This window comes from Elgaria multicarinata, chromosome 3, assembly GCF_023053635.1.
Source record: "Elgaria multicarinata webbii isolate HBS135686 ecotype San Diego chromosome 3, rElgMul1.1.pri, whole genome shotgun sequence".
Taxonomy (NCBI): Eukaryota; Metazoa; Chordata; class Lepidosauria; order Squamata; family Anguidae; genus Elgaria; species Elgaria multicarinata.
Genome location: NC_086173.1, coordinates 18,817,369 through 18,842,419, shown reverse-complemented (window position 1 = coordinate 18,842,419; position 25,051 = coordinate 18,817,369). Strand labels below are relative to the sequence as shown.

General features: G+C 45.7%; 1 protein-coding gene across 1 annotated transcript in view; it reads left to right on the top strand.

Annotated features, from left to right (window-relative positions):
* Positions 1 to 25,051, top strand: part of LOC134394241 (metabotropic glutamate receptor 6-like) — a 54,566-nt gene that overhangs the window by 3,664 nt on the left and 25,851 nt on the right. The window contains exon 2 of the mRNA XM_063119508.1: positions 21,260 to 21,792. Within this exon, the coding sequence (XP_062975578.1) occupies positions 21,298 to 21,792 (495 nt within the window). The 5' untranslated portion in view covers positions 21,260 to 21,297. The remainder of the gene's footprint in view (positions 1 to 21,259; positions 21,793 to 25,051) is intronic.

Genomic DNA, 25,051 nt, shown 5'->3' with positions numbered 1-25,051 from the left:
TTGGTTGACTTACCTCATTGGGAAGCTGCCGTTACGGCTCATTTTGGTCAATACAGACTTTTGCCCGGAACGGGTATCTGAACGTGGTTTCGGGGCAACTTTTGGAGCTTTTTACATCTGTCCCACCTAGTAATGCGCATCTGGTGAGTTTGGTTGACTTACCACATTGGAAAGCTGCTGTTATGGCCCGTTTTGAGCAATATGGGTTTTTGCCTGGAATGGGTATTGGAACCTGGCTTCGGGGCAACATTTGGAGCTTTTTATATGTGTCCCATCTAGTAATGTGTGTCTGGTGAGTTTGGTTGACTTACCTCATTGGGAAGCTGTCGTTACGACCCGTTTTGCGCAATTCAGACTTTTGCCTGCAACGGATATCAGAACGTGGTTTGGGGGCAACTTTTGCAGTTTTTAATATGTGTCCCACCTAGTAATGTGCGTCTGGTGAGTTTGGTTGACTTACCTCATTGGGAAGTTATCGTTACGGTCTGTTTTGAGCAATACGGGCTTTTGCCCAGAACGGTTATCTGAACGTGGTTTCGGGGCAACTTTTGGAGCTTTCTATATTTGTCCCACCTAGTTATGTGCATCCGGTGAGTTTGGTTGACTTTCCTTGTTGGGAAGCTGCCGTTACGGCCCGTTTTGCGCAATACGCGTTTTTGCCCGGAACAGTTATCTGAACGTGGTTTGGGGGCAACTTTTGGAGCTTTCTATATTTGTCCCACCTAGTTATGTGCATCCGGTGAGTTTGGTTGACTTTCCTTGTTGGGAAGCTGCCGTTACGGCCCATTTTGCGCAATACTCGTTTTTGCCTGGAACGGTGTCTGAACGTGGTTTGGGGGCAACTTTTGGAGCTTTCTATATTTGTCCCACCTTGTCATGTGCATCTGGTGAGTTTGGTTCACCTATCTCATTGGGAAGCTGCCGTTATGGCCCGTTTTGTGCAATACGCGTTTTTGCCCGGAACGGGTATCTGAACGTGGTTTGGGGGCAACTTTTGGAGCTTTCTATATTTGTCCCACCTTGTCATGTGCATCTGGTGAGTTTGGTTCACTTACCTCATTGGGAAGCTGCCGTTACGGCCCATTTTGCGCAATACGCGTTTTCCCCCGGAACGGGTATCTGAACGTGGTTTTGGGGCAACTTTTGGAGCTTTCTATATTTGTCCCACCTTGTCATGTGCATCTGGTGAGTTTGGTTGACTTTCCTCATTGGGAAGCTGCCGTTACGGCCCATTTTGCGCAATACACGTTTCCCCCCGGAACGGGTATCTGAACGTGGTTTTGGGGCAACTTTTGGAGCTTTCTATATTTGTCCCACCTTGTCATGTGCATCTGGTGAGTTTGGTTCACTTACCTCATTGGGAAGGTGCCGTTACGGCCCATTTTGCGCAATACACGTTTTTGCCCGGAACAGGTATCTGAACGTGGTTTTGGGGCAACTTTTGGAGCTTTCTATATTTGTCCTACCTTGTCATGTGCATCTGGTGAGTTTAGTTCACTTATCTCATTGGGAAGCTGCCGTTACGGCCCATTTTGCGCAATATGCGTTTTTGCCCGGAACGGGTATCTGAACGTGGTTTCGGGGCAACTTTTGGAGCTTTCTATATTTGTCCCACCTTGTCATGTGCATCTGGTGATTTTGGTTCACTTTCCTCATTGGGAAGCTGCCATTACGGCCCGTTTTGCGCAATACACTTTTTTGCCCGGAACGGGTATCTGAACGTGGTTTCGGGGCAACTTTTGGAGCTTTCTATATTTGTCCCACTTTGTCATGTGTATCCGGTGAGTTTGGTTCACTTACCTCATTGGGAAGGTGCCGTTACGGCCCATTTTGCACAATACACGTTTTTGCCCGGAACGGTTATCTGAACGTGGTTTCGGGGGAACTTTTGGAGCTTTCTATATTTGTCCCACCTTGTCATGTACATCTGGTGAGTTTGGTTCACTTACCTCATTGGGAAGCTGCCGTTACGGCCCATTTTGCGCAATACACGTTTCCCCCCGGAACGGGTATCTGAACGTGGTTTCGGGGCAACTTTGGGAGCTTTCTATATTTGTCCCACCTGGTCATGTGCATCTGGTGAGTTTGGTTCACTCAACTCATTGGGAAGGTGCCGTTACGGCCCATTTTGCGCAATACGCGTTTTTGCCCGGAACAGGTATCTGAACGTGGTTTTGGGGCAACTTTTGGAGCTTTCTATATTTGTCCCACCTTGTCATGTGCATCTGGTGAGTTTGGTTCACTTACCTCATTGGGAAGCTGCCATTACGGCCCATTTTGCGCAATACACTTTTTTGCCCGGAATGGGTAACTGAACGTGGTTTCGGGGCAACTTTTGGAGCTTTCTATATTTGTCCCACGTTGTCATGTGCATCTGGTGAGTTTGGTTCACTTATCTCTTTGGGAAGCTGCCGTTACGGCCCTTTTTGCGCAATACACGTTTTTGCCCGGAACGAGTATCTGAACGTGGTTTGGGGGCAACTTTTGGAGCTTTCTGTATTTGTCCCACCTTGTCATGTGCATCTGGTGAGTTTGGTTCACTTATCTCATTGGGAAGCTGCCGTTATGGCCCGTTTTGCGCAATACGCGTTTTTGCCCGGAACGGGTAACTGAACGTGGTTTTGGGGCAACTTTTGGAGCTTTCTATATTTGTCCCACCTAGTTATGTGCATCTGGTGAGTTTGGTTCACTTATCTCATTGGGAAGCTGCCGTTACTGCCTATTTTGCGCAATACGCGTTTTTGCCCGGAACGGGTATCTGAACGTGGTTTCGGGGCAACTTTTGTGGCTTATTGCATCCCTGCCATTTAGTTATGCATGTCTGGTGAGTTTGGTTGATATCACTCGTTCCCTAGTGGCCGTTCCGGCCATCCCATTCTGTTCCGGACGTCGTTTTGGGAGTTCTGGGGTTAATAGTGATATAATATTGGTATGGTTTTAGTCTTAAAATATTGTTCTCAAGTGTTGCTAACACATGCCACTGTTTTTGGTATGGTTTTTTAATATAATGGGGCTGTTCCGGCCTGTTCCGTTCCGTTCTGGCTTTTACACCGTCCCACAATCCACCCCAGCAGTGCTCTTGGGCAGCTCTGGTTCCTCCACTGAGGCTTGTGCAGAAGAACGTCCCCGTGGATTGTGCCCAAAGAAAACGAGTATGGATATACGAAGTCAGAGCTTCTCAGCTGAGGTTGCAGCACGACTGATGGTAGCTAGGAACTGGAAGGTCCAAGGGGAATATACTATTGAGGAATGGTACAAAGAAGTATGGGACATAGCCATTAATGATAAACTGACATGTAATATTAAGTGGAGAAAAGGCGTAACTAAAATAAATGAGTTCGAAGGAATTTGGAAACAGTTCCTAGTGTTTGTGTTTACTAAGGGAAGTGGGAAACCACCAGCAGAAGAAACGATTAGATTTTGGACTCAAGAATGATCCCGAGGTGGGGGGTGCACTTTTATGTTAAGAACGAAGATGTTGTAGTATGATAAGGTATATGTAATAGTTTTTGATATTTGTACTCAACAATCATTCAATATGTATGCAGCAGATATTTGATGTTTTTCTTTTTCTTATTGTGTTTTGTTTCAGTTATATTTTGGTAATGTTTATCTATGTTTATATAGTGTTGAAAATGAATAAAAATTTAATAAAAAAAAAAAAAAGAGCTTCTCAGCTGCCAGGTAGTGGGCTCCTAGTGGTAGCCATCAAAAGGCATTGTGCTGCTATGCCGTCTTTTCTAGATAGTTTTGTGTTTCTGGTAAGTAAAAGAGAGAAAAGAAGCGGTGAGAAAAGAATGGGAGGGCTGCAAGTCAAAACTGCCATCATCCGGAACCCTCTGTAAAAGCCAGTGTGGTGTAGTGGCTAGAGCGTCGGACTGGGAGCTGGGAATTCTGGGTTCTAGTCCCCACTCAGCCATGGAAGTTCACTGGGTGACTTTGGGCCAGGCACAGACTCTCACCCCAACCCACCTCCCAGGGTTGTTGTTGTGAGGATAAAAATGGAGAGGAGGAGGATTACATGCAGCCTTGGATTTCTGGGTTTTTTGTTTTTTGTTTTTTGCTTCTTTTTAAATTTTGTTTTAACTGTTTTATTCTGTTTTTATTTTCATTTTACCTTGTACACCGCTCCAAAATTTTTCAATGGGGAGTGGTATATAAATATTCTAAATAAATAAATAAATAAATGCTGCTTTGGGTTCCCTGGAGGAAAAAAGGCAGGATATAAATGCAATAAATAAATAAATATTTAAACACTAAAAGCCTTGTCACAAAGCACCCAGAGGCTGAGCCCCACATCTGGATCCATTTCAAACCAATGCCTGTTTCACCAGGATGCAGCCAAGAGCAAAGCTTGTCTTTCTCTGTCACTACGACCCCCGCCTATTGTATAATTCAAGTAGGTGGGACAAGGGAGCTATGGATCAGTTCTCCCACTACACAGATGGGCAAACTGAGTGGCAGAGAGGAATTTCTTCAGCAGCACCCATAGAGGTGCCATTCTGAATTTGAATGTACAAGTTGGTACAGGAATGAAAGATTACCTGTCTTGAAACATCTGAACCAGGGCAGCAAGACGGAAAAGAAGGAGCCAATCGGTCTGAACTGGGCCAGCAGGGCTCATAAGAAACTAGCCCATCCAGGGGAATTGAGTGGGAGAAGCCATCTCTTTGGTAGCTGGCCCCAAGGAAACATGGCCAGCCCACTTACACAACAGAAGCATGCTAGACTAGATGGGCCTTTGGTCTGATCCAGCACAGCTTTTCTTAAGTTTTTAGGAAAGGTTAGAGCAGCCTTCCCCAACCTGGTGCCCTCCAAAAGTTCTGCACTTCAACTCCCATCAGCCCTGGAGACCATAGCCAACAGTCAGGAATGCTGGGAGTTGTAGTCCAAAACATCTGAAGGGTACCAGAATGGGAAAAGTTGGGTTAGAGCAAGGAGAGGTGGAAAATACACACAATGGCCCAATTCAGAGCGCTGGTTTTGACCTTTAAACCCCTAAAGAGTTACTTGAAGGGCTACCTTTACCCATATCAGCCTGCCTGTGCTTTGAAGATCAGAAAAGGAGGCTTTTCTCATTTGCCCATCCATGGGAGCAATCAGGTGGGTGATCACAGGGTGACCCCTTCTCTGCAGCGGCCCTACACCTTTGGAACAAGCTCCCATTAGAGATCTGCTCTGCACCATCCTTGCAGGCTTTTAAGAAGGCCTTGAGAACATCTTATTTTACCATGGCCTTCTAGTGATACAACTGCTGCTGTTGTTGCTGGTTTTATTGTTGGCTTTTCTTGTTTTGAATTGCTATTTTATGGTATTCATGTTTTATTGCTTTTAGGATTTTAACTGTTTTTATGTATTTTATTGTTGTAAACTGCCTTCCGACGCCTTCTGCCCTGAAAGGTGTTCAAGAAATGATGTTTGTCACTGCTGCTGCCCTATGGCGCAGTAGAGCACATGTGGGCTCAGGGACTTCCCTGGTCACAGCATTCTACCAATGATGATGTCCAGAGATTTGCCCTTCATGGACAGCAGCTGGGTGCACTTCCTTGGGTGTTCGGGCACCCAGGGGTTCCACGCTAACAGACCCATGGAGGGTTTAAAATCAGCCGCGGTGGAGGGCAGAATGCACCAGAAGAAGTCAAAGGACATAAACTGTTCTTCTTTGATGTCAAAGCGTGCCAGAGGATATTGAACATCATCTCTAGAACCGAAGAAGTGCAAGAGTTGCTCTTTGGGGTATAGGAAGGGAGGCACGGTTTGGTCTTGGTGCCGTCTGTTGGCTAAAGGAGATTGTTTTGGCATTATATCTCGAAAGGAGAGGTTCTCAAACTGAGGTTTGTGGTCCATGGACTCTATTTAGGTGGCCCAGTGAAAAGTTGCAGAACAGTTGAGAACATCTGTCCTTGGCCTGGCAGCTGGTTTGTTTGTTTTCTGACCACTGAGATTGAGGCTGTTTTGACCAAGCCCGGATTATCAAACAAGTCAACAAGGGCCTGGTCCAGGGTCCATGATTTTCATAATATGGCACTACTGCAGTCTACTAATTTTCCACTAAAAATGTATTCGTTACAAGGGCCTTTCTCAGCGGCCTGGCAGAGGGCCCATGATTTTCATAATAAGCAATGTGTTTGACAATAATTATGGTAAAAAGTGAATAATTTACATTATTAAAATATAAGATATGTATGTACTTTGGTTTGCAGAAAAAGAAATATTAAGTGATCCACCAAGACCCTCCTCAAGTAGTCTGCGGAAAAGAAAGTTTGACAGCTGCTGCTCTAAAGGATCCAGTCCTCATTGTGGGCTGAAGTGTATTCTCTTGCGCTCTTTTTATTCTGACACAAAGGCCATGTTCTCAGTGGAAATGCTTCTGTTTGGACTATACCACTTCACTCTGCAGATGGGGGCTCAATGACTGAATGTTCCTCCAGACATAAAAATGTTCCTTTCAAATAGAAAATTTACATGCCAAGAAGAAACATGCTAGTGGTGTGTTGGTTTTTTTTGTTTTATGTTAAGGGAATCATTTCTTTTTTATACGAAGTATTCAATCGTGTGATCCCCCACCTGCAATGTTAAGTGTTACAGTCCAGATACAGGCTTACCAACTCAATGAGAACTAGGCCAAAGAGACTGGAGGCTAAAAGATGTTATCTTTCGCATCTCCTGGCCAAGTTGCTAGATCTCAGGGTTTGATTTCAGGATTTCGGCCTCCTTCTCGGGATCCCCAGTTTTTATCTGTGAACCACTTTGAGATTTGTCATGAAGAGCAGGATAGAAATGTAATGCATAAATAAGAAGCAAGATCTCAGGGTAAGGGGCCAGAATCAAGGAGGCTGGCTATTTCTGACTTGGCTGAGAGCTTTTGCTATGAGCTCCACCTCACTATCCACCAAGCTCTACCTCTGACCTTCCAGTCACAGTTAGTTTCTGCCCCTAACACCCCCTGCCCCTTCAGGTAGTGCTAGGCTCTGCTGCTACTCCACTAGACTCCACCCCTAGCTTGTAGGGCCTAGAATCCAGGCTCCACCTCTTCTCTGAGTCTGCACATCAGGTGTGCTGGCAACCCCTAAACAATGGGGCAGCTTGCAGGCAGATCAGGTGATCGGAGGAGCCAATAAGGCCTTTTATGGCCATATAAAATTGCTTGTATCTAGCTCAGGCTCTTCAATCAGAGCAATGTATCATTCAGGGCAGGGTGAGCTGTTACAGGCTGCCTGGAAGTCCTGCCTAGACTTGCTGAAATGCCGCCATGCTATCCAGCCTCCTGTCTTGACCTCCCAGCTACAATATGTCTTCCATACCAATGCAAGATGGAGGTCTGAATCAAGCCAGATAACGCAAGGAAGCTTTCACCCAGGAGGTTCCTGGAGACTGAAAGGTCCAAAACCCCACCCTTTGGGGTGCCTGCACCCAATTCTGGATCAACCAGCCTGGGCCAGTGTAAACCCCTTCTACATTCAACCATCAAGACAGGAAGGGCTGCAGCACACTGGTAGAGGGCATGTTTTGCATACAGGAAGTCCTGGGTTCAAATACAGCATCTCTAGTTGGGCTGGGGAATTCCCTGACCTGAAGTCCCTAGGCTGGGGGGTGGGGGAACTGGGACGGATATTTGCCCTTGGGATTTCCACATACCCCCATGCTGCAGGATGCACTCTGTGGGTTCTGCACAGTAATAATAGCTCGGGTTGCCCTAGAAAATAAAATGTCTTTCTGTAGCACTAAAATGCTATTGGGGGGGGCATATGGCCCGTGGCCAGAGTGTTGCTCACCCCTGGTGTAGGCAATACTGAGCTAGCTGGACCAAGGGTCTGCGTTGGTATAAGGCAAGTTCTTCCTATATTCTGAAGTAGACCACAGTGGAGGCTGGTGGCTCTGATTCTCATGGGGCTGTGAATCCATCCTGGGTTTCAGTAAGAACCAGCCAGAACTGTAAAGGAGCTATGCAAGGTGCGTAACCCTATCCCCAAAATAAGTTCAGCACCTTGGATAGCTTCTATAGAGTTCTAGATGGTTCTGTCCAAAACCCAGAATGGATCCACAGCCCCGCTGAAATCGGAGCCACCAGCCTTCGCTGAAGTAGACCAGGTGAGGCGGGCAGTTGGTCTTGTCCAGACTCAGTGTGAGATAATGAGGTCAGTTCTAGTGTAAAAGGCCAGGGAAAGGGCTATCAGGGTGGGGTGGGGTGGGATAGGATGGTGTGTCTCCAAGCAGGCTCTCAAGCACTGGTTTCCGTTCCCCTTCCGCTGACTACCATGGCTGCCCTGAGGATCTGACCTTGTCATGGCACACACACACACACACACACACACACACCGCCACACATTCTGGCCTTCCAGCCTGTGTAACCAGTCCTTTCTCCTCTTAATCCTGTTTAGGAGGAAGGGACCCTCCATTTCATACCCTGCCCCCAAGCTGATCCCCACTGGCACATCGCCTCCTGACGGCCTCTAATGCACTGAGCTATTATCCCAGCGGCCCTGGCTTTGGTACCAATCCCCTTTCACCGCAGAGGGAGGCGCATCACTTTCAGCTTTAATCGGCTGCATTTCAGCTACTGCCAGAGCCACAGAGGGAGGTAAATAAATCACACACACAGCACTCAAAAATCACAACGTGGTATTTATGCTCTTCAGCCTCAGCAGCTAACCACAATCCTTTCTCTCATTTCCTGTTCCCAACCAGCGGTATTCTTCGTAACCTATTCTCCCCCTTTCTCTACCTTCACCTGTCGCCTTCTGCATTCCAGAAACCAGGGCTTGTACCTTTTCATTCAGCTGCACAACAGATACACAATCTGGGTGCCCGGGACTGGATTCTGAATTTTTCATGCAGGAAAACCCAGCTTCCTTTAAGAAACAACAACAAAACTTCTAGTCCTTAAGGCTTCAGAGGAAAGCACAACATATGTAGCAAATCCTGATGACAGCTTAAACATCTATCTCAGAGGAGTTCAGCAGGACTTCCTTTCGATGGTCAGGTTCAGCACTCTGAACAGCTCTTTGCCCCCACCCCACCCTGCTTTTCCTTGCTCCTCCAGACTACTTGCTGCACACACACCCTCATATCTATTTCCTGTTTCCTTCACCTCCGTCCTTGTAAAAATATTCCAGATTCTTAGGAAACCTGTCCCTTCTAAGCAAATAGATTGTGTAAATAAGCAACTGTATGTAGCTCTGTTCAATTTGTACACTCTGTGTTGTGAATGGTGACATTTTATTTTAGGGGCTGGGAGAGGGTAGGGTGAAGACAGATGCCCTGGTACTCATGGCAACATTCCTCCTTTGGGGATGCTTCAGGCCATTTAGATCTAGCCCTCCATGCTCTAACAATGGGAAGAGGTGAGCTGATCCAGCGATCAGTGGGAGCTGTCAGACAGATGGGGACATAGCAAGTTCAGGATGTCATAGAATCATAGAATAGTAGAGTTGGAAGGGGCCTAAAAGGCCATCGAGTCCAACCCCCTGCTCAATGCAGGAATCCACCCTACTGCATACTTGACAGATGTTTGTCCAGCTGCCTCTTGAATGCCTCTAGTGTGGGAGAGCCCACAACCTCCCTAGGTAAAACTCCAGACATCCTTATAGGGCTATAGGATCACTCAGCAAAGAAAGATGCAGCAGGTGAGGTGGGGGGGGGGGGGGCTGAGCAGCTGAATGGCAGAAAAAGTGAAGATGTGGAAGGAGGAAGTCAAACTGTTTATTCTGAAAACAAGACGTAACATTTTTGGAGCCACAGGCTTGCTCTACAGCAGGGATAGTCAGACTTTCAGGCTTGTGACTGTTTGTTTTAGAACCCCGGGATCTTCCAACTGGATGCAGAATGACAATGAAAGAATTCTCAGACCAGGAATTTCTTTTGAGTACCAGATTGAACAGCGTTCACAGTCCTTCCACACAGACATCTGTTACTCCCAGATTTTCTTCATTTCAGTTGTATAATTTAGGGGATCCTTTTGATGCTGCCGTTGTTAAACACAACTGGGAGTCAGAAATCCTTGTCAATCACCCACAGATCAATATTCTGCCCACCTCTGCTCTAGAATTGCCTTCACTGTAATCAGTTCACAAACCTTCTCCAGAAAAAAAAAACCCAACCAAAACACTGGTCCTGCAAAACAGAAGCTGGCTGTGCCCAGTGCTGATTGGCAAACCCCAGGGACGTCACCAAGAAAACTTAACTGCCCAAATCACAAAGCTGTTTTGCTGTTTTTAAAGAAATTCCTTTTTAAATCGAATAAGGAGTCAAATGAACAAATAATGAAGGCATTCATATTCATTTCATGCTTAACCTTTTCCCCCCTTCCTTTTTGGCTTTTAAAAGCAGATGGAGCACCTGAAGCTTGGAGTGGGGGCAAGATTGATGACTGAGGCAGCATCTAGTTTGCTGGTATGCACATTTGCCATTTCAGAGTCAACCTATGAGGAAGTTACGCTCAATCCTACATAGTTCAGGGACACATGGACCTAGTTTGCACAATCACCACAGCACACCATGGGTTGCACTTGCAGCGTGTCATAGCCCCCATTTTGAGTATGGAAGCCATGGCGGGCAAGTGCTGTAATTTCTCATGTCATGCGAACCTGGGCACTGTGGGCAATGTGAGGGTTATACAACCATAAGATAACCCTAGAAGAACCTTTCCATAATGTAAGATGCCCAAGTTCACACAACACAACAACCCACGGTGCCTGCCCACCATGGCTTGCATATTCAAAATGAGGGCTGGCGCACACCACAAAGCCTTACAGTTCTGTCATTCTGGTGTCGCTTGGCTTGATGTAGTCATAGTCATGGTCAGTTCATTTATACTATTATTTATTATTTATTTAATAAATTTATATGCCACTTACCATATCTAAAGATATCTCCAAACAGCTTACAGAATCAGAAATTAAAACACATCATAATAAATATACAAACTCATTCATTAAAATGTTTTAAATATTAAATCTTAGAAGCACAATTATTAATACACAAACTAACTGAGTAGTGCAATCATTCAGGAAAGCCTGAGCTAAAGAGATGGATCTTTTACAGGCACCTAAAACATGACATAGTTTACATGTATTTTCCACAGATATTTTCTACAAAAATAGATCACTCAAAAGTGAATTACAGAAAATAAACAATTTAAATCATGATGACCATATGGAAAGGAGGACAGAGCTCCTGTATCATTAATAGTTGTATAGAAAAGGGAATTTCAGCAGGTGTCATTTGTATGGTTAAAGCTGAAGCACCTGGTTAAAGCTGAAGGAGACCTGTCGAGAATGACCAGATACAAAATTCCCTTTTCTATACAACCGTTAAAGATACAGGAGCCCTGTCCTCCCTTCCATATAGTCACTCTAATTTAAATACACTGATAGCACAATATCCGTAATGCAAAATAGAAATTATAATATACTGCAATGTAACAAAGTGTTTTCAGATGAGGTTTTTATCATGCCTCATTCACAGAATTTTACGCAGCGTACAGACCTTACTATCTTCCTCTTGTAACCTTCCCGGGTTTTCCCACTGCTTCTTCTGTTTTTTCCCCTTACCGTGGAAAACTCATGAAGAACTGCATCAGACGGGGGGAAATCGTGGTTCCCTACCAATGCTTCTCCGCTCCCGCTCTTATCCCGTGATACTTCCTCTTTGTACCTAGAGAAGAAAGAGGAAATACACAAAGACCACATGGCCCATTCAGGGGCCATTTTTATCATGCCACTTTTCCTGCACACAGCAGGAAATGGCGGCACAAAAAAAGTCAGGCCATAGCTAGACCTAAGGTTTATCCCTGGATCGTCCATGGGTCAAACCTGTTCATCTAGGTGACACACAGGGGATCCAGTGCTCAGGCAGGGGCGAACCCTGGATGATCCCAGGATAAACCTTAGGTCTAGCTGTGGCCTCAGATTAAAAGGGGTCTGTTTTGTGGCGGAAAACAGGAAAGGAGCAGGAAGCATGCGGGAGGCGGGCAGGAGGCGTCTAAAGGACATGCGAACATCCATAAGTGGGCAGTAGTGAGTATGCGCTAAAACACTCATCTGATGTAAGGCATTAAAGTCTGAATGGCTGCACAATGCCTTCTAATGGTGAGCACTAGGACCTCTCCACCCATTGATAGTTCAGCAATTAGCAATCATTATTACGAGAATGAATAATAAAATACCTAACCAAGATCATGCTAGCAAGCAAATCAAACTGTATATGTGATCAAGAGAATTTTATCATGTATAAAGTGCAGATGTGTAGTAAAAAGTGTAATAAAATGATCATCTGTAACTACCCTGAAGTGTTGAAGAACTGGGGTTTGGAGGGAAGGAGCAGACATGGTCCTGGGTTACTCAATGAAGCAAAAAAGAAAAGAAAAGAGGCAAAGCCTCAAAACGGAACCCCCAAAATAGAGATTTTGTCTAAATAGGAAAAGTGCTTTCTTTTGTCCCTGAAGAAGGTCTTCACTGGAACACATTGGACCTTTTGCTATTTTATAAGGACCTTTTACTATTTTTATACAATTCCTTTTTGCAGCACCATTTTGACGGTTAGCCGCTCCCTTTTTCCTTCCCTGTATTTGCTGGTATCCCCTTTTCTCCATTCAGTGTCCTGTGAGCCAGCCTGTTCAGTGAACATGTATCCCACACAACCACATATTTTAGGCTTGGCAATACCAGAAGAAACCTTGCTATGAGGTAAGGTGAAGTCGCTGCCTCAGGTGTGGGCCCATTAAGCAGAAAAGAAGATAAACGTGTTGACTGAGGGGGGCGTTAAATGAATGGGACAGTTGTGCAAGAGCATGGTCATTTCAGTGGGGCCTGTGCAGGAGACCTTCCTGGTAGATTCTGCCGCATTTTAATTATGAGAAAGAAGTAGCATTTGGATTTTCCACCTAAGGAACCAAAGTGTCCTGGCCTGATCCCACAGCGTAGTGGGACCAAGGACGCTGATGTGATCTGCCACACACACACAATGAATTTTCTCAGCAATGCTACATAATTGTGAGCTATCTCCATTGTAATGCAAAGTATTTTGGAGTGGCCTCATCTTGAATGGGCAGTTAAGACCCTTTAGCTTTGCAAGACTAGAAATGGTTTGTTGATATGAAATGACACAGATGCCTGCATTTTTGGACTCTCCTTGGAGACGTGGCTAAAGGATACTGTCACGATGAGCCCCTGAACTTCAAAATGTACTGCATGACCTTTCGCGTGATTCTCCTACAAGTGACTTTTCAGTGCCAATTGCGCATTATCTCATCTTCACGTAGTCCATAGGGGGTGGTTAACATCCAGTTTGGCCGGGGGGGGGGGGGCATCCTTGTATACATAGAAATAACCGTGTTGCTGTTCAGCACGTGTTTTTAAAATGGCTAAATGAGTTCTCCTGTGCATGGATTTTACTGGAGAAGAATACGCAAGCTCCAAAGAATTTGGAGCCAGTGTGGAGTAGTGGCTAAAGCGTCGGACTGGGAGTCAGGAGATCCAGGTTATAGTCCCCACTTGGCCATGGGAACCCACTGGGTGACTTTGGGCCAGTCACAGACTCTCAGCCCAACCCACCTCACAGGGTTGTTATGAGGATAAAAATGGGGAGGAGGATGATTATGTATGCTGCCTTGGGTTCCTTGGAGGAAAAAAGGTGGGATATAAATGTAATAATAATAATAATTAATAATAATAATTTGGGTGGGTGTGTTAAAAATTACATGAAACTTGGAAGTGGCGGGTGTGTGTGTGTGTACTGTGGAGCTTATCAGCAACTGCATGATAAAAAAAAATCCAATAAATGTGCCCATGAAAATCACACAACTGTATTCCTCACTGCAATTGAGGAATAGAGTAAAACCTTTTTTGTACTTTTTATAATGCATTTTAATAAGATTAATTTTTGTGAACCGTCGAGAGAGCTTTGGCTATAGGGCAATATAGAAATGTAACACATGAAATTGCCATAGCAATGATTGAGGGAAGTAATGCATTTTCTGAAGCACGAAAAATGTCTGGGACGTGGGATACCACTGTAAGAACCGCATTTTCTGAAGGGAGGACTTGTGAACCCACTAATGGGAAATCAATGTGCTTTTATTGTCCAAATCTCTGATCAGGTGGAAAGACCTTCAGTCTTCTTCCTTCCCCAGACGCCAGGTTTATTTTATTTCACCATGGAGCTCTGCCTTGCCTCAAAGGTCCTACGGCAGGTTATACAACCTTGTCAGCAACTGCACAATCAAAATAAATGGATTTATTTATTTACTTATAGCATTGACACCGTGCCATTTGCTGCAAGCAGCTTCAACGTGGCTCAGACTGATAGTGAAAATAGTAAAACACCATCTTGAAATAAAAAGCAGCAGAACCAACAGATTTTTTTAAAAAAAGGTGTACAATTAAAAAGGATTTGTGAAAGACCATTCAAAGCATGAAAGTATGGTTCATTTTCTCCAAGGGAGCTCACAATCTATTCATTGCCATCTTTACTCTCCGTCTCTCAAAATTTGTTCCCTTCCTCTTACAGAGAATCATCAGCATTCTCTTTATTTAGCCCCATTGAACCTCAGGCCTGCCTGAGGGCCAAATCCAGCCCTCCAGAGCTCCCCAGAAGCCCTGCCCACTGGCTCTTCCTCTTAAGCAGAGATCATTTGGTGGGTTCTCAGCTTTTGTGCAGTTTTTTCCCTTTTCTAAAAAGTTTCAACGCCTCTCCTGAGACGCAATCGCCAGCATTAAGAACTTTAAGCGAAAATGTGCTGGCATTTTTGGGTGTTTGGGGACCTGCTCCCTTTGCCTTCGGGGCCATCCAGCACTGAAAAGTGGCCCCCAAGTGCTTCTCTGAAATTAAATTTGGCCCTCGGGATGAAAGAGGTTCTGCACCCGCGCTTTATCACCTCACTATCGAACGCTTCTCATTTTCCCCAGGCGTGGTTGCCCTCACGTGGTATGCTTGAGCTGGGCGAGCGATCACACACTTCCACGGGTGGCCCACATTTATTTATTTATTTTTATTTTATTACATTTATATACCGCCCACAGCTGAAGCTCTCTGGACGGTTCAAAAAAGCTGCCCATAGGAATTGTGCACACGATACAAGTGGTGTCATGCCCTCACTAGCGGAAGCCTCCTCAGAGGAAGAAGTAGACCCTCCATAAACTAGGGGGCTACTATACCAGGTGCTGGCACGAGACCAGGAGGACCCTGGGTCTTCAGGGGAGACGGCTCCAGGTCCTTTCCTGTCATGGGGAGGGGACTCTGGCTCTGGAGCAGACCCCTGACCTCCAGGAGCATTCTCACCTCAAGCGACAAGGCAGTAGGCCTCCTGTAAGAAGGAGAGCTACTGTTACAACAATGGTCTCCTCAGGAGAAAATGGCTCCTGGCCAGAGAGCTCTAATGGACAGCAGCTGAGCCTGTGTGGGGCTCAGCAGCCTTGATGATTAAAAGCCTTCAGTCAGAGCTTGCTCATGGCTGGAAATAACATCTCACCAGCTTTTCCTGCTTTGTTTCCTGACCCTGACTTGTAACTGAATTCCTGTGTTACAACCTTGGACACCAGCTGGACTGTGCTACTGGACTGTATATGTATTAGACTGCCTGACTGTGCTTTGGCCATTTGCCTGTTGGACCACTCCTACTTTGCCTGAACTCCCCTGAACAGAAATCTGTTTGCTGGAACACTGGCCCCGGTTATATTACTTGGCCTTGTGGTCAGCCCTATAACTGGGACTGCTACAGCCAATGCAGGGTGGGTGGCAGAGTCCACAAGGCAAATAATGCCAAAGACCTTTTCTGTTTCTGATTCCTCTACTGCTTCTTATGTACACCAAAACAGGAATATGGGAAAATGGCTTACGAAACTGGCAGGGTTGGGAAGGTATATTTAGCTGTTCTTCTACTACCCCCACTTTAGGGTGGCCAGGACTCCTGGGATTCAGATCCTTAGACTCTGGTGTAGAGGCTAAGAGCTTTTCTACAAAAAGCTGTTAATCTGTTGCATCTACTTTTGGTTTTGTAGCAGAACTGAGATCTGAGCACTACACAAGGAGCATTTACTTTTCTGCTACATAACCTCTAGGTGGCACTGTGTTACAGCAGAATAGCACAAATGCACACGTGAAAAAAGTGTTTTCTTTCCCTTTTACAATTAAATACTGCATTTTCTCTGCTCTAAAAAGCTAACCCAAATTGTGCTTTGGACACAGAAGCAAAACTGGGGAATCATAAAGTCATATAAAGAACCTGTAAACAACCACGAGTAAGGAATGACAAGCGCACAATAAATGCCTCATGTAGAAAAATTCTAAATGCTCTAAATTCTCAGCTTAGGGGATACTGTATCTTTTTCAAAGAGATCTCAAGCTTCTCTTTTTAGCTCCAGAGCAGAAATATCCAATGCTGAATGATTACCCTTCCTTCCCCCCACCTACATGGGTTTTCAGATTTCTTACAAGTGGGACCTCCAACAGAAGTTGTAGTGTTGAGTTTGCCTGTCCATGGTTCCAGATAGACAGCCATGGTTTCCCCCCAAACATTTCATTCCCCCTATCCCTGATTTTCCATCCACCCTGCCTTCTAACTCTCAGTTAGCATTCTGTGACCACTAAGTATCCCTGTTCTCAGTGGTTTGAGTTTGGAGGTTCTAAAGACTTTTTTTAAACTTCTGCAAGCCTTAGGATCCCAAGTTTGTGTATGCCTCCTTTTATATGTAGGTGCTTCTATTTTACTTATCATTTATTTAATCAGTTTATACACTGTTTACCTAGGGTGACCATATGGAATGGAGGACAGGGCTCCTGTATCTTTAAAAGTTGTATAGAAAAAGGAATTTCAGCAGGTGTCATTTGTTTGCATGCAACTTCTGATGAAATTCCCTCTTCTTCAGAACAGTTAAAGCTGCAGGGGCCCTGCCCTCTTGACCAGATACAAAAGAGGGCAGGGATCCTGCAGCTTTAACTGTTGTGATGAAGAGGGAATTTCACCAGGGTCTGCATGCATACAAATGACTCCTGCTGAAATTCCCTTTTCTATACAACTGTTAGAGATACAGGAGCCCTGTCCTCCTTTTCATAGGGTCACTCTAGCTTACCGTCTCTAAAAATAGATCTCTAAGAGGTTTGCAAGTCGAATGTTAAAATGCATCATCATAAAGACAAAAGTCATCTGATCTAAACTTAATAAATAAAACAAAGTGAATCAGATGAAACATTTAAAACACTAAACTCTAAACACAAGAGTGAGCAAACAAACTGTGCGGCACAAGCAGTTTTGCCTTCCTAAGGATGCCCATTGGGAGAACGAGTTCCCTATTGGTATATTTATTTTATTTATTTATTACATTTATATCCCGCCTTTTTTCCTCCGAGGAACCCAAGGCAGTGTACATAATCCTCCTCTCCATTTTATCCTCACAACCACAACCCTGTGAGGTAGGTTGGGCTGAGAATCAGACTGGCCCAAAGTCACCCAGTGAGCTTCCATGGCCAAGTGGGGACTAGAACCCAGATCTAACGATTCCCAATCCAATACTTTAACCACTACACCACGTTGGTGCTGGTGTTCACCTCACATTCTCTTCCCCCCACAGAGTGAAAGAGACGCCAAGATTGGAAGAAAATTCTGGGAGAGGGGGAGTAGTTTCGAAAGGGGAGAGAAGACTGGAAGTGAGCCTGGTGGTCCCAATCCATGTTGCCCCTTTGAAGCTGCTGTTTGCTCTGGAAGGAAAGCTTCCACGGCTGCCTTAGAGCTCCTGTTCTCCCACTCCCATCAATGCTGGGTGCTTCCAGGCGGAGCGATCCTAGCTTTACCAGTCTGAAGCTGTTGTGTAACGAGAGTGGGTGGGTTTTTCTTTTCCCCTTAATGGATCTTTCGTGTTAAGAAAAGAGACGGAAGAAGTGGTGGAAAATCATGACGGGGTGGTGGTGGTGGGGGGTTTACAAGCGGAACACCAGGATATCTGGAACCCTTGCAAAACTCCATGGATGAGGCAGAGCACTGGCAGGATGGAACCCTTGTCTGGCATCACCCACTCGCTTGTCTTCTTTCTCTTACCCTCACTCGCCTTACCAGCCAACAGTAATCAGCCCTTTTCTTGCTGATGCTTTTCAAGAACTGAGAACTTTTCTACACCAGGCTGTTAATCTGCTACATCTGTTTCCAGTTTAGCTAAAGAACTGAGAGCTGAGCTCTACACAAAGAGCTTTTCCTTTCCTGCTACATAACCTCTAGGTGACGCTGTGTTTTAGCAGAATATCACAATTACACAAGTAGGAAAATACCTTTCTTTTGCTTTCAGAGATAATACTCCATTTTCCCCACTCAAAAAAATACCAGGGAAAGTGCCCCTAAAAATAGAAGCAAAATTGGAAGATCATGTTATCTAAAGAAGCCATGAGTAGTAAGGAATCATGAGTGCACAATAAATGCCTTATGTGAGAATGAATGACCCAGCTTGATATAAATAAAGACAGATAAATGGACAATCGGGTATAGAGAGAGTGGAACGGAAGGGAGAGGAAAAGAAAAAGTTGAGAAAGAAAATACAGAAAGGGCCAAAGATGACAAACAGTCAGCACTCTCTCTCCTGTAATGTGGTTGCTCTTTTTTTGAAGTGGTTTTAATTGCTGTGGTTAAATTATATTTGAGGGTTGCTGTATTTTTAATATCTGTCCTCTCTCATGTTTTCGGGTTTTATGACGGCATTACTGTATTTTCTGCTTTTGTCAAAATTGTTACCTTGTTAGCTACCTTAGGCTCCTTGAGGGAAAGCAGGGTATAAATGTGATAAATAAGATGTGGAGAGAGAAGGATGGAGAGAGGAAGAAAATGGATTCTTTGAATGATGGAGGAATGGATCGGACTTCTCTGGGACTGCTAGGAACTGCACAGCCCCTCCCGGTGGCCTCATTTCCTCCCAAAGCGGTGGCGTTTCTCTACCTCCCACCAGGATAGATCTGGCTGTACTCTCCTTTCCGCCCTGGACATGTCAGTCTGAAGCGGCTGAGACAGTGCCCTTGCGTGTCTTGGGTCAGGTACTAGGAAAAGCATTTAGAAAAACAGTTCCTTACTACATACGCACTCAGCCTTTTCACCCTTTCTCTCTCCCTCCCTCCCCCTCTCTCTCTCTGTCCCCCTTCCCTCATTTTAAGCTTTTTGCTGACCCAGAGACGCCACCCCCACCATCTTTCTTAGCTGAGGAGGTGGTGGGGACTCCATATCCTCTGGCCAAGGGCAGCACTGAACTGTGAGAGTGAGTCTGGACTGGCTCTGGATGGGAGACATGCAGAGGCTCTGCTAAGGCAGGGTTTGGAGACCAGGGCGGGACCTACACTACTGCTTTATAACAGTATTGAAGGGCACTGACAATTGTTGGGGCCCAGGACACATTCCATGTACCGTTTTCAAACCACTTTCATGGTGTTACATCCTGCTTGGTGTAGATCTGGCCCAGTTATTGCAATGAAGGAAAGACACAGGCAGCATTTCCATGCCTGAGGTGAGCGTTCAAAGGGCCTTTCCCCCTTCCATGAATGAATAGGGGGCACAATCTGTGGGAAAGTTCTTCTGCACAAGACGCCATGCTGAGTGCAACTCGGGTACATTGAAATGGGGTCTGCGCAAGAGAACATCTCCCAGTCAGCCCTTTTCACATAAAACAGGGCTGGAGAATGCCACAAAAATAATAATCCATGGGCCCATTTTTGTGCAAAAAATATTTTGGGGGAAGAAGGGCTCCCACCATCAAAGCTGGAGTGGGGGCTTGGCAGCAGACGAGATAGATTCTGCCACCAAGTCCCCTGAGATTCCAGGCAGAGGGAGAAGAAGCGGGAGCAGCCAATGCACTGTGGATTGCGTGCCAAATCTTCTGTCGGGAGCACAAACCACACACTCTGGGTTGTTTGCAAAACAACCCACAATGCGTGGCTAGTCACCCACAATGGGTTGGCGTGTGGTGCAAACACGCCCATTGTGTCTGAACCCATTCCTGCAAACAAACCATAGTTTGTTAATTAACTATGAGCCACAAACAGAAGCCATGGTTTGTTGTCGGCTTATGACACCTGGCTTGTTTAAACCGTGGCTTTTTGTGATGTCTGAACCCAGAACCATGGCTTGTTTCTAGCTTGTCTGTGCTGCTGTCTCCCCTGAAATAAAGGTACTCAGCAAGAGCCGCTGAAAATGAAAAGAGGCAGGAGAGAAACAAACTAGAAATAGGGGAAACAAGTTGAAGTTTGTTTGCTTGTCTGCAAGACAATTCATATCTAGAGCAAAGAAATCATGGTTAACATAAACCATGGCTTAGTGTTATGTGTGAATGCAGCCAATGTATAATAACTTATGGAATTTGTTCCCCCATGATGTGTTGTTTTAAACTAGATCCAGATGAGGGTAGTTCTCATAGTGGCTAGTAGCCACAAGTGCTGGGTCCCGTCTTCAGGGCACCAAATTGGTGCTGCCTCCCTCCAAAACCCCTGCAGTTTTACTCACTTGTGGTGGCATTGGGTAATCCTGATGCTGAGGAGGGAGCTTGGGGTTTCCAGTGGCCATCCAGGTTCTGAAGCTGCCCCCTGCCCTCTTCCTGGTGGAAGGCGACCAATCACCGGTTGCCTTCCACCAGGACAGCCCCCCGGATTGGCCCTGGAGCGATGTCAGATGGTGGAAGAGCCATACTGACCTGGCTTCCAATGAAAAAGTTGGAGTACGTCCCTGACTTTTTCAATGTGCAGCTTCTCAGGAAAGTCCTGTTGTGGCTACGAACCTGTGGCTACGTCATATTAACTGACACAGCATATATTTGCAGCCACTGTGGGGCTTTCCCCATGTGTAGATGACCCCCACCCCTGGAAAAAGAATCTCCATTCTCAGAGGAGATATCTCTGACTTCTTCTGTGTGCTGAGGACAAGTGACAACTCTATCTTACTCTGCTTTTCAGTTCCCTGGGGACTCCTATTTTGCTGCCTATTTGGAGAGAAAAAATGTGATTCACATATGCATGTTTATCACATCAAGTGATGAACATGCATGTGTGAATGGGCTATCCCAGATCTAACACTAGAGGTCGAACCTTCATATGTCCTCACATGGGGTCTAACACAGAGCTTTTCCAGTAAAGTTGCTTCCCACATCTAGCTGCTGGCTATCACTTCTGAAATGTACCATATGAACCAGGCCTGCCAGATCATTGCTAAGCCATTAACTCAGACTGGCAATCCTTGGAGGGTGCTGGAATGAGGCCCTGTCCTCGCTCCCTTTCTAAGACCCCTTTCTTCCTTTCGCAGACCATAAGCATCACAGGATCCCAGACAGACAACGCGCCATGGACCCTGCCAACTTCCCACGATTCTGCTTATGGTCACTGTGGGCCTTGGGATATGGACCGGGTTGGGTATGTGGCCAAGCCGCCACCCAACCTCACTCAATCAAGATAGAAGGGGACATCACCCTCGGAGGGCTGTTCCCTGTGCACTCCCGCGGCCCATCTGGGGTGCCATGCGGGGAAGTGAAGAAGGAGAAGGGGATCCACCGAATGGAGGCCATGCTTTATGCGCTGGATCAGATCAACAGTGACCCCGACCTGCTCCCCAACATGACGCTGGGGGCCCGCATCCTGGACACCTGCTCTCGCGACACTTATGCTTTGGAGCAGTCACTGACTTTCGTCCAGGCGCTGATCCAGAAGGACACTTCCGACGTGCGCTGCTCCAATGGCGAGCCGCCCATCATTGCCAAGCCGGAGCGCGTGGTGGCCGTCATCGGGGCCTCGGCCAGCTCCGTCTCCATCATGGTGGCCAATGTGCTTCGCCTCTTTGCCGTAAGTGGAGGGGCAGGGCTTTAAAGCAGTGTTTCTCAGGAAAGAAGGCGGAACAGTGGGAAGGTGGGGTGAGTGGGTGTCTTAATGGTTCTCTGCTCAGGACTGCTGTCTGGAGAGGTGCTACCGGAAAGGCTGCCTGTTCATTGATCTAAATATGTACTCACAGAGTCAAAGCCAGCTTTGGATTAATATGTTAGGGCACTTAAGAGCAGTTATGGAGGAAAGAATGAGATGTCAAATTAAAAGTATGGATTGCATTGCTTTGTAGGAAAAAGTGGTGGATTTGCCAATAAGCGTGACAAAAGTTAAAAGTTAATGCCAGGCTGTAGACTTTGAGCCCTCTGTCATTATTGGCTGTAATCGATCTGGCTTTAAAAACACTCACAATCTTAATGCATGGGGGGCGTGTTAATTAATGAATTCATGGGGAGGGGATGGAGCACTTTGGGCTAATTCCCAGTCAAAATCTCCTATGTTGTTGTTTTATCTGCTATCTTGTGGGGAAGGCAAATTTTAATGGGAAATAGTTGAGCATCCCTTACGCCCACCACAACTTCCTCGATCAAATTTGGAGTCTCTCTTATAGCTAAATAAAAAAACATCATGAGACAGTCTATACGTTCCACTAATTGCAACTACTTTGGCCCTTCGTTGCAGGTCACTATCTGTATATGATGGATGAAGAAGAGAAAAAGAGAGAGAGAGAAAAGGATAGCTAAAAATGGCTAGGAATTGATGGGCCTGTTCAGACAACACACTAAGCCGTGGTTAGGCCACTAACTCTTTTGCAGCAAATGGTTAGTGAGCGTGTTTAAACCGTGGTTATGTAGCCACCATGGTTAGGAATGGTTCACGCAACATGCTAAGCTATAATGTTTAATGCAAAATGCTTAACCACTGTGGCTTAGTGTATTGTCTGAACAGAGTTGATGTATCCTTGGAAAAGGATGTGTTTTGTGAGTGCAGACATGCCAAATGCCATCTGGAATTTGGGTGCTTGAGAATTTAGCATTCACAGTTTTCAAAAACTTCGTAGTCCTCATATTTGTGAAGATGCATTTAGTAACTCAGGATGAAAGCTTCTACATAGGTTTGGTGAATGTCCTGCTCCTCTCCAATATCTTCTCCACCCCTTTATACCCTTACTGCCCCCCACGCACATTAATGTACTACACTGTCATACACACAGTTAGGGTAGTTAAAGAGGACTAAAAGAACCTTCAGAACTTATATGTGAAAAGATGCCAGAGGGGGTGTGTGTGTGTGAATGAGTGTGAGAAAAAGAGAATGAATGAATGAATGAATGAATGTTCACTGTATTATCCAGCAATGATAGAACAAGAAGCAATGCAGCAGTGAGTCTTTCCAAATATTTGCTACTAGGTGCACATTTTTCTCAGTTGCCTCCCAGATCAATGGGTGCGTAGAATAGCCCAGTTATGACAGCTTGCTAGAATCCCCTTTATCTGGTCAGTGAAGATGAGACCAGGCTTTCTGGGCAAAAGGATTCCATCCCTGTGTACCTGTCAGCTGTAGCATGAGCTGTATCAGGGAATGTTTCTCTCTGGATGATGCCCATATATTGGCAAAGAAACAGGCCAGTGTATCTACACTGCCTGAAGCCTTTAGAGATGTCTGTTGCTGGAAAACCTGGCTCTTTTTTGGCTCGACGGAGTTCAACAGCGTATATGACTCACTTTGCCTCTGCAAGTCAAGCAGCTGGCTATTCCATGAACTTTTTTTGCACATTGTCTGTATGTGTGTGTGGGGGGGTGTATCCTTCAATTTATGCAATTTGCGCAAATTTCTGAACAATTTGAGCAAATTGTGGCCGAATTTGTGTGAATTATGCCCGAGTTTAAGCAAATTCGGCCGTAATTAGGGCAAAGTGCTCAGAAAGTTGCATAGATTGCAGGACCCTTCCCCCATGAAATAATAACAGTGCAAAACTCCCAGAAAATCCACAAATTGGCCTGACCCACTGCAGATTGCCACAGTGGGAACCAAAACAAAGTCCAGGAGGGCCAAGACTAGGAAAACCCATCGAATACCCCCCTCCTCACACAGAAATAGATTTCTTTGACATCTCTAAATGGCATAGAGTAGAGGATGCATCCAACATAGCTTAATTTTTCAAGCCATCCTGCAGCCCAATGATAGAGATCATTTAGCTCAGTGCAGGATCTGCAATGCAGGATGCAGCTACAGAAGCTGCCCATCCAGCTTCTGTTTAAATACCTCCAGTGGAGAACCAACCCCCTTCCGAGGCAGGCTGCCCCACTGTCGAACAAGAATGCCCCAGCCCACTGTTTGGGGCTCACCATTCAGACAAGCTTACTAATTATAAATGCATTTCACAGTGGAGGAAAGGGGAGGCCATTGAATGGAATTCCCTTTTGAAGTTGTCAAGAAAGGCTGCGTTGTGCTTCTCCCCCCCAGCCTCATCCCACATGGAACTTCTCAGTTTACTGACACTTTTTTGATAATCAATCATAGAGAAGATTTCACAGAATCATAGAATCATAGGATAGTAGAGTTGGAAGGGGCCTATAAGGCCACCGAGTCCAACCCCCTGCTCAATGCAGGAATCCACCTTAAAGCAGGGTGAGCCAGGATTCTATTCTATTCTATATATTAAAAAAATGTATCCAACACCTTCCACCCAAATGGGTCCTCGGAGCACCTTGCCACAAATACGGGCGGGTGGGGGGAAATAAATTGGATATAAATCAGTAATAGTCTAGCAGCAAGAGTGCACAAACCAAAAGAGTTGCAGTAGAAGGGAAAAAAGATTTCCAGCTGGACATCAGGAAAAACTTCCTGACTGTTAGAGCAGTACGACAATGGAACCAGTTACCTGGGGAGGTTGTGGGCTCTCCCACACTAGAGGCCTTCAAGAGGCAGCTGGACAACCATCTGTCAGGGATGCTTTAGGGTAGATTCCTGCATTGAGCAGGGGATTGAACTCGATGGCCTTGTAGGCCCCTTCCAACTCTGCTATTCTATGATTCTATAAGAAGAATTAGCTCAGCTAAGTAGAAAGGAAAGGATGAAATCTCATAGGAACCTGCCTTATGCTGAGTCAGACCTTGGTCCATCCAGCTCAGAATGGTCTGCACTGACTAGCAGCATCTCTCTGGGATTTCGGGCAAGATCTTCCAGCCCTACCAGGAGACGTTGGGGATTGAGCCTGGGACCTTCTACCTGCAAAGCAGGTGCTCTGCCACTGTGTCACAGTGCCTCCCAAAGCTGAGTGAAG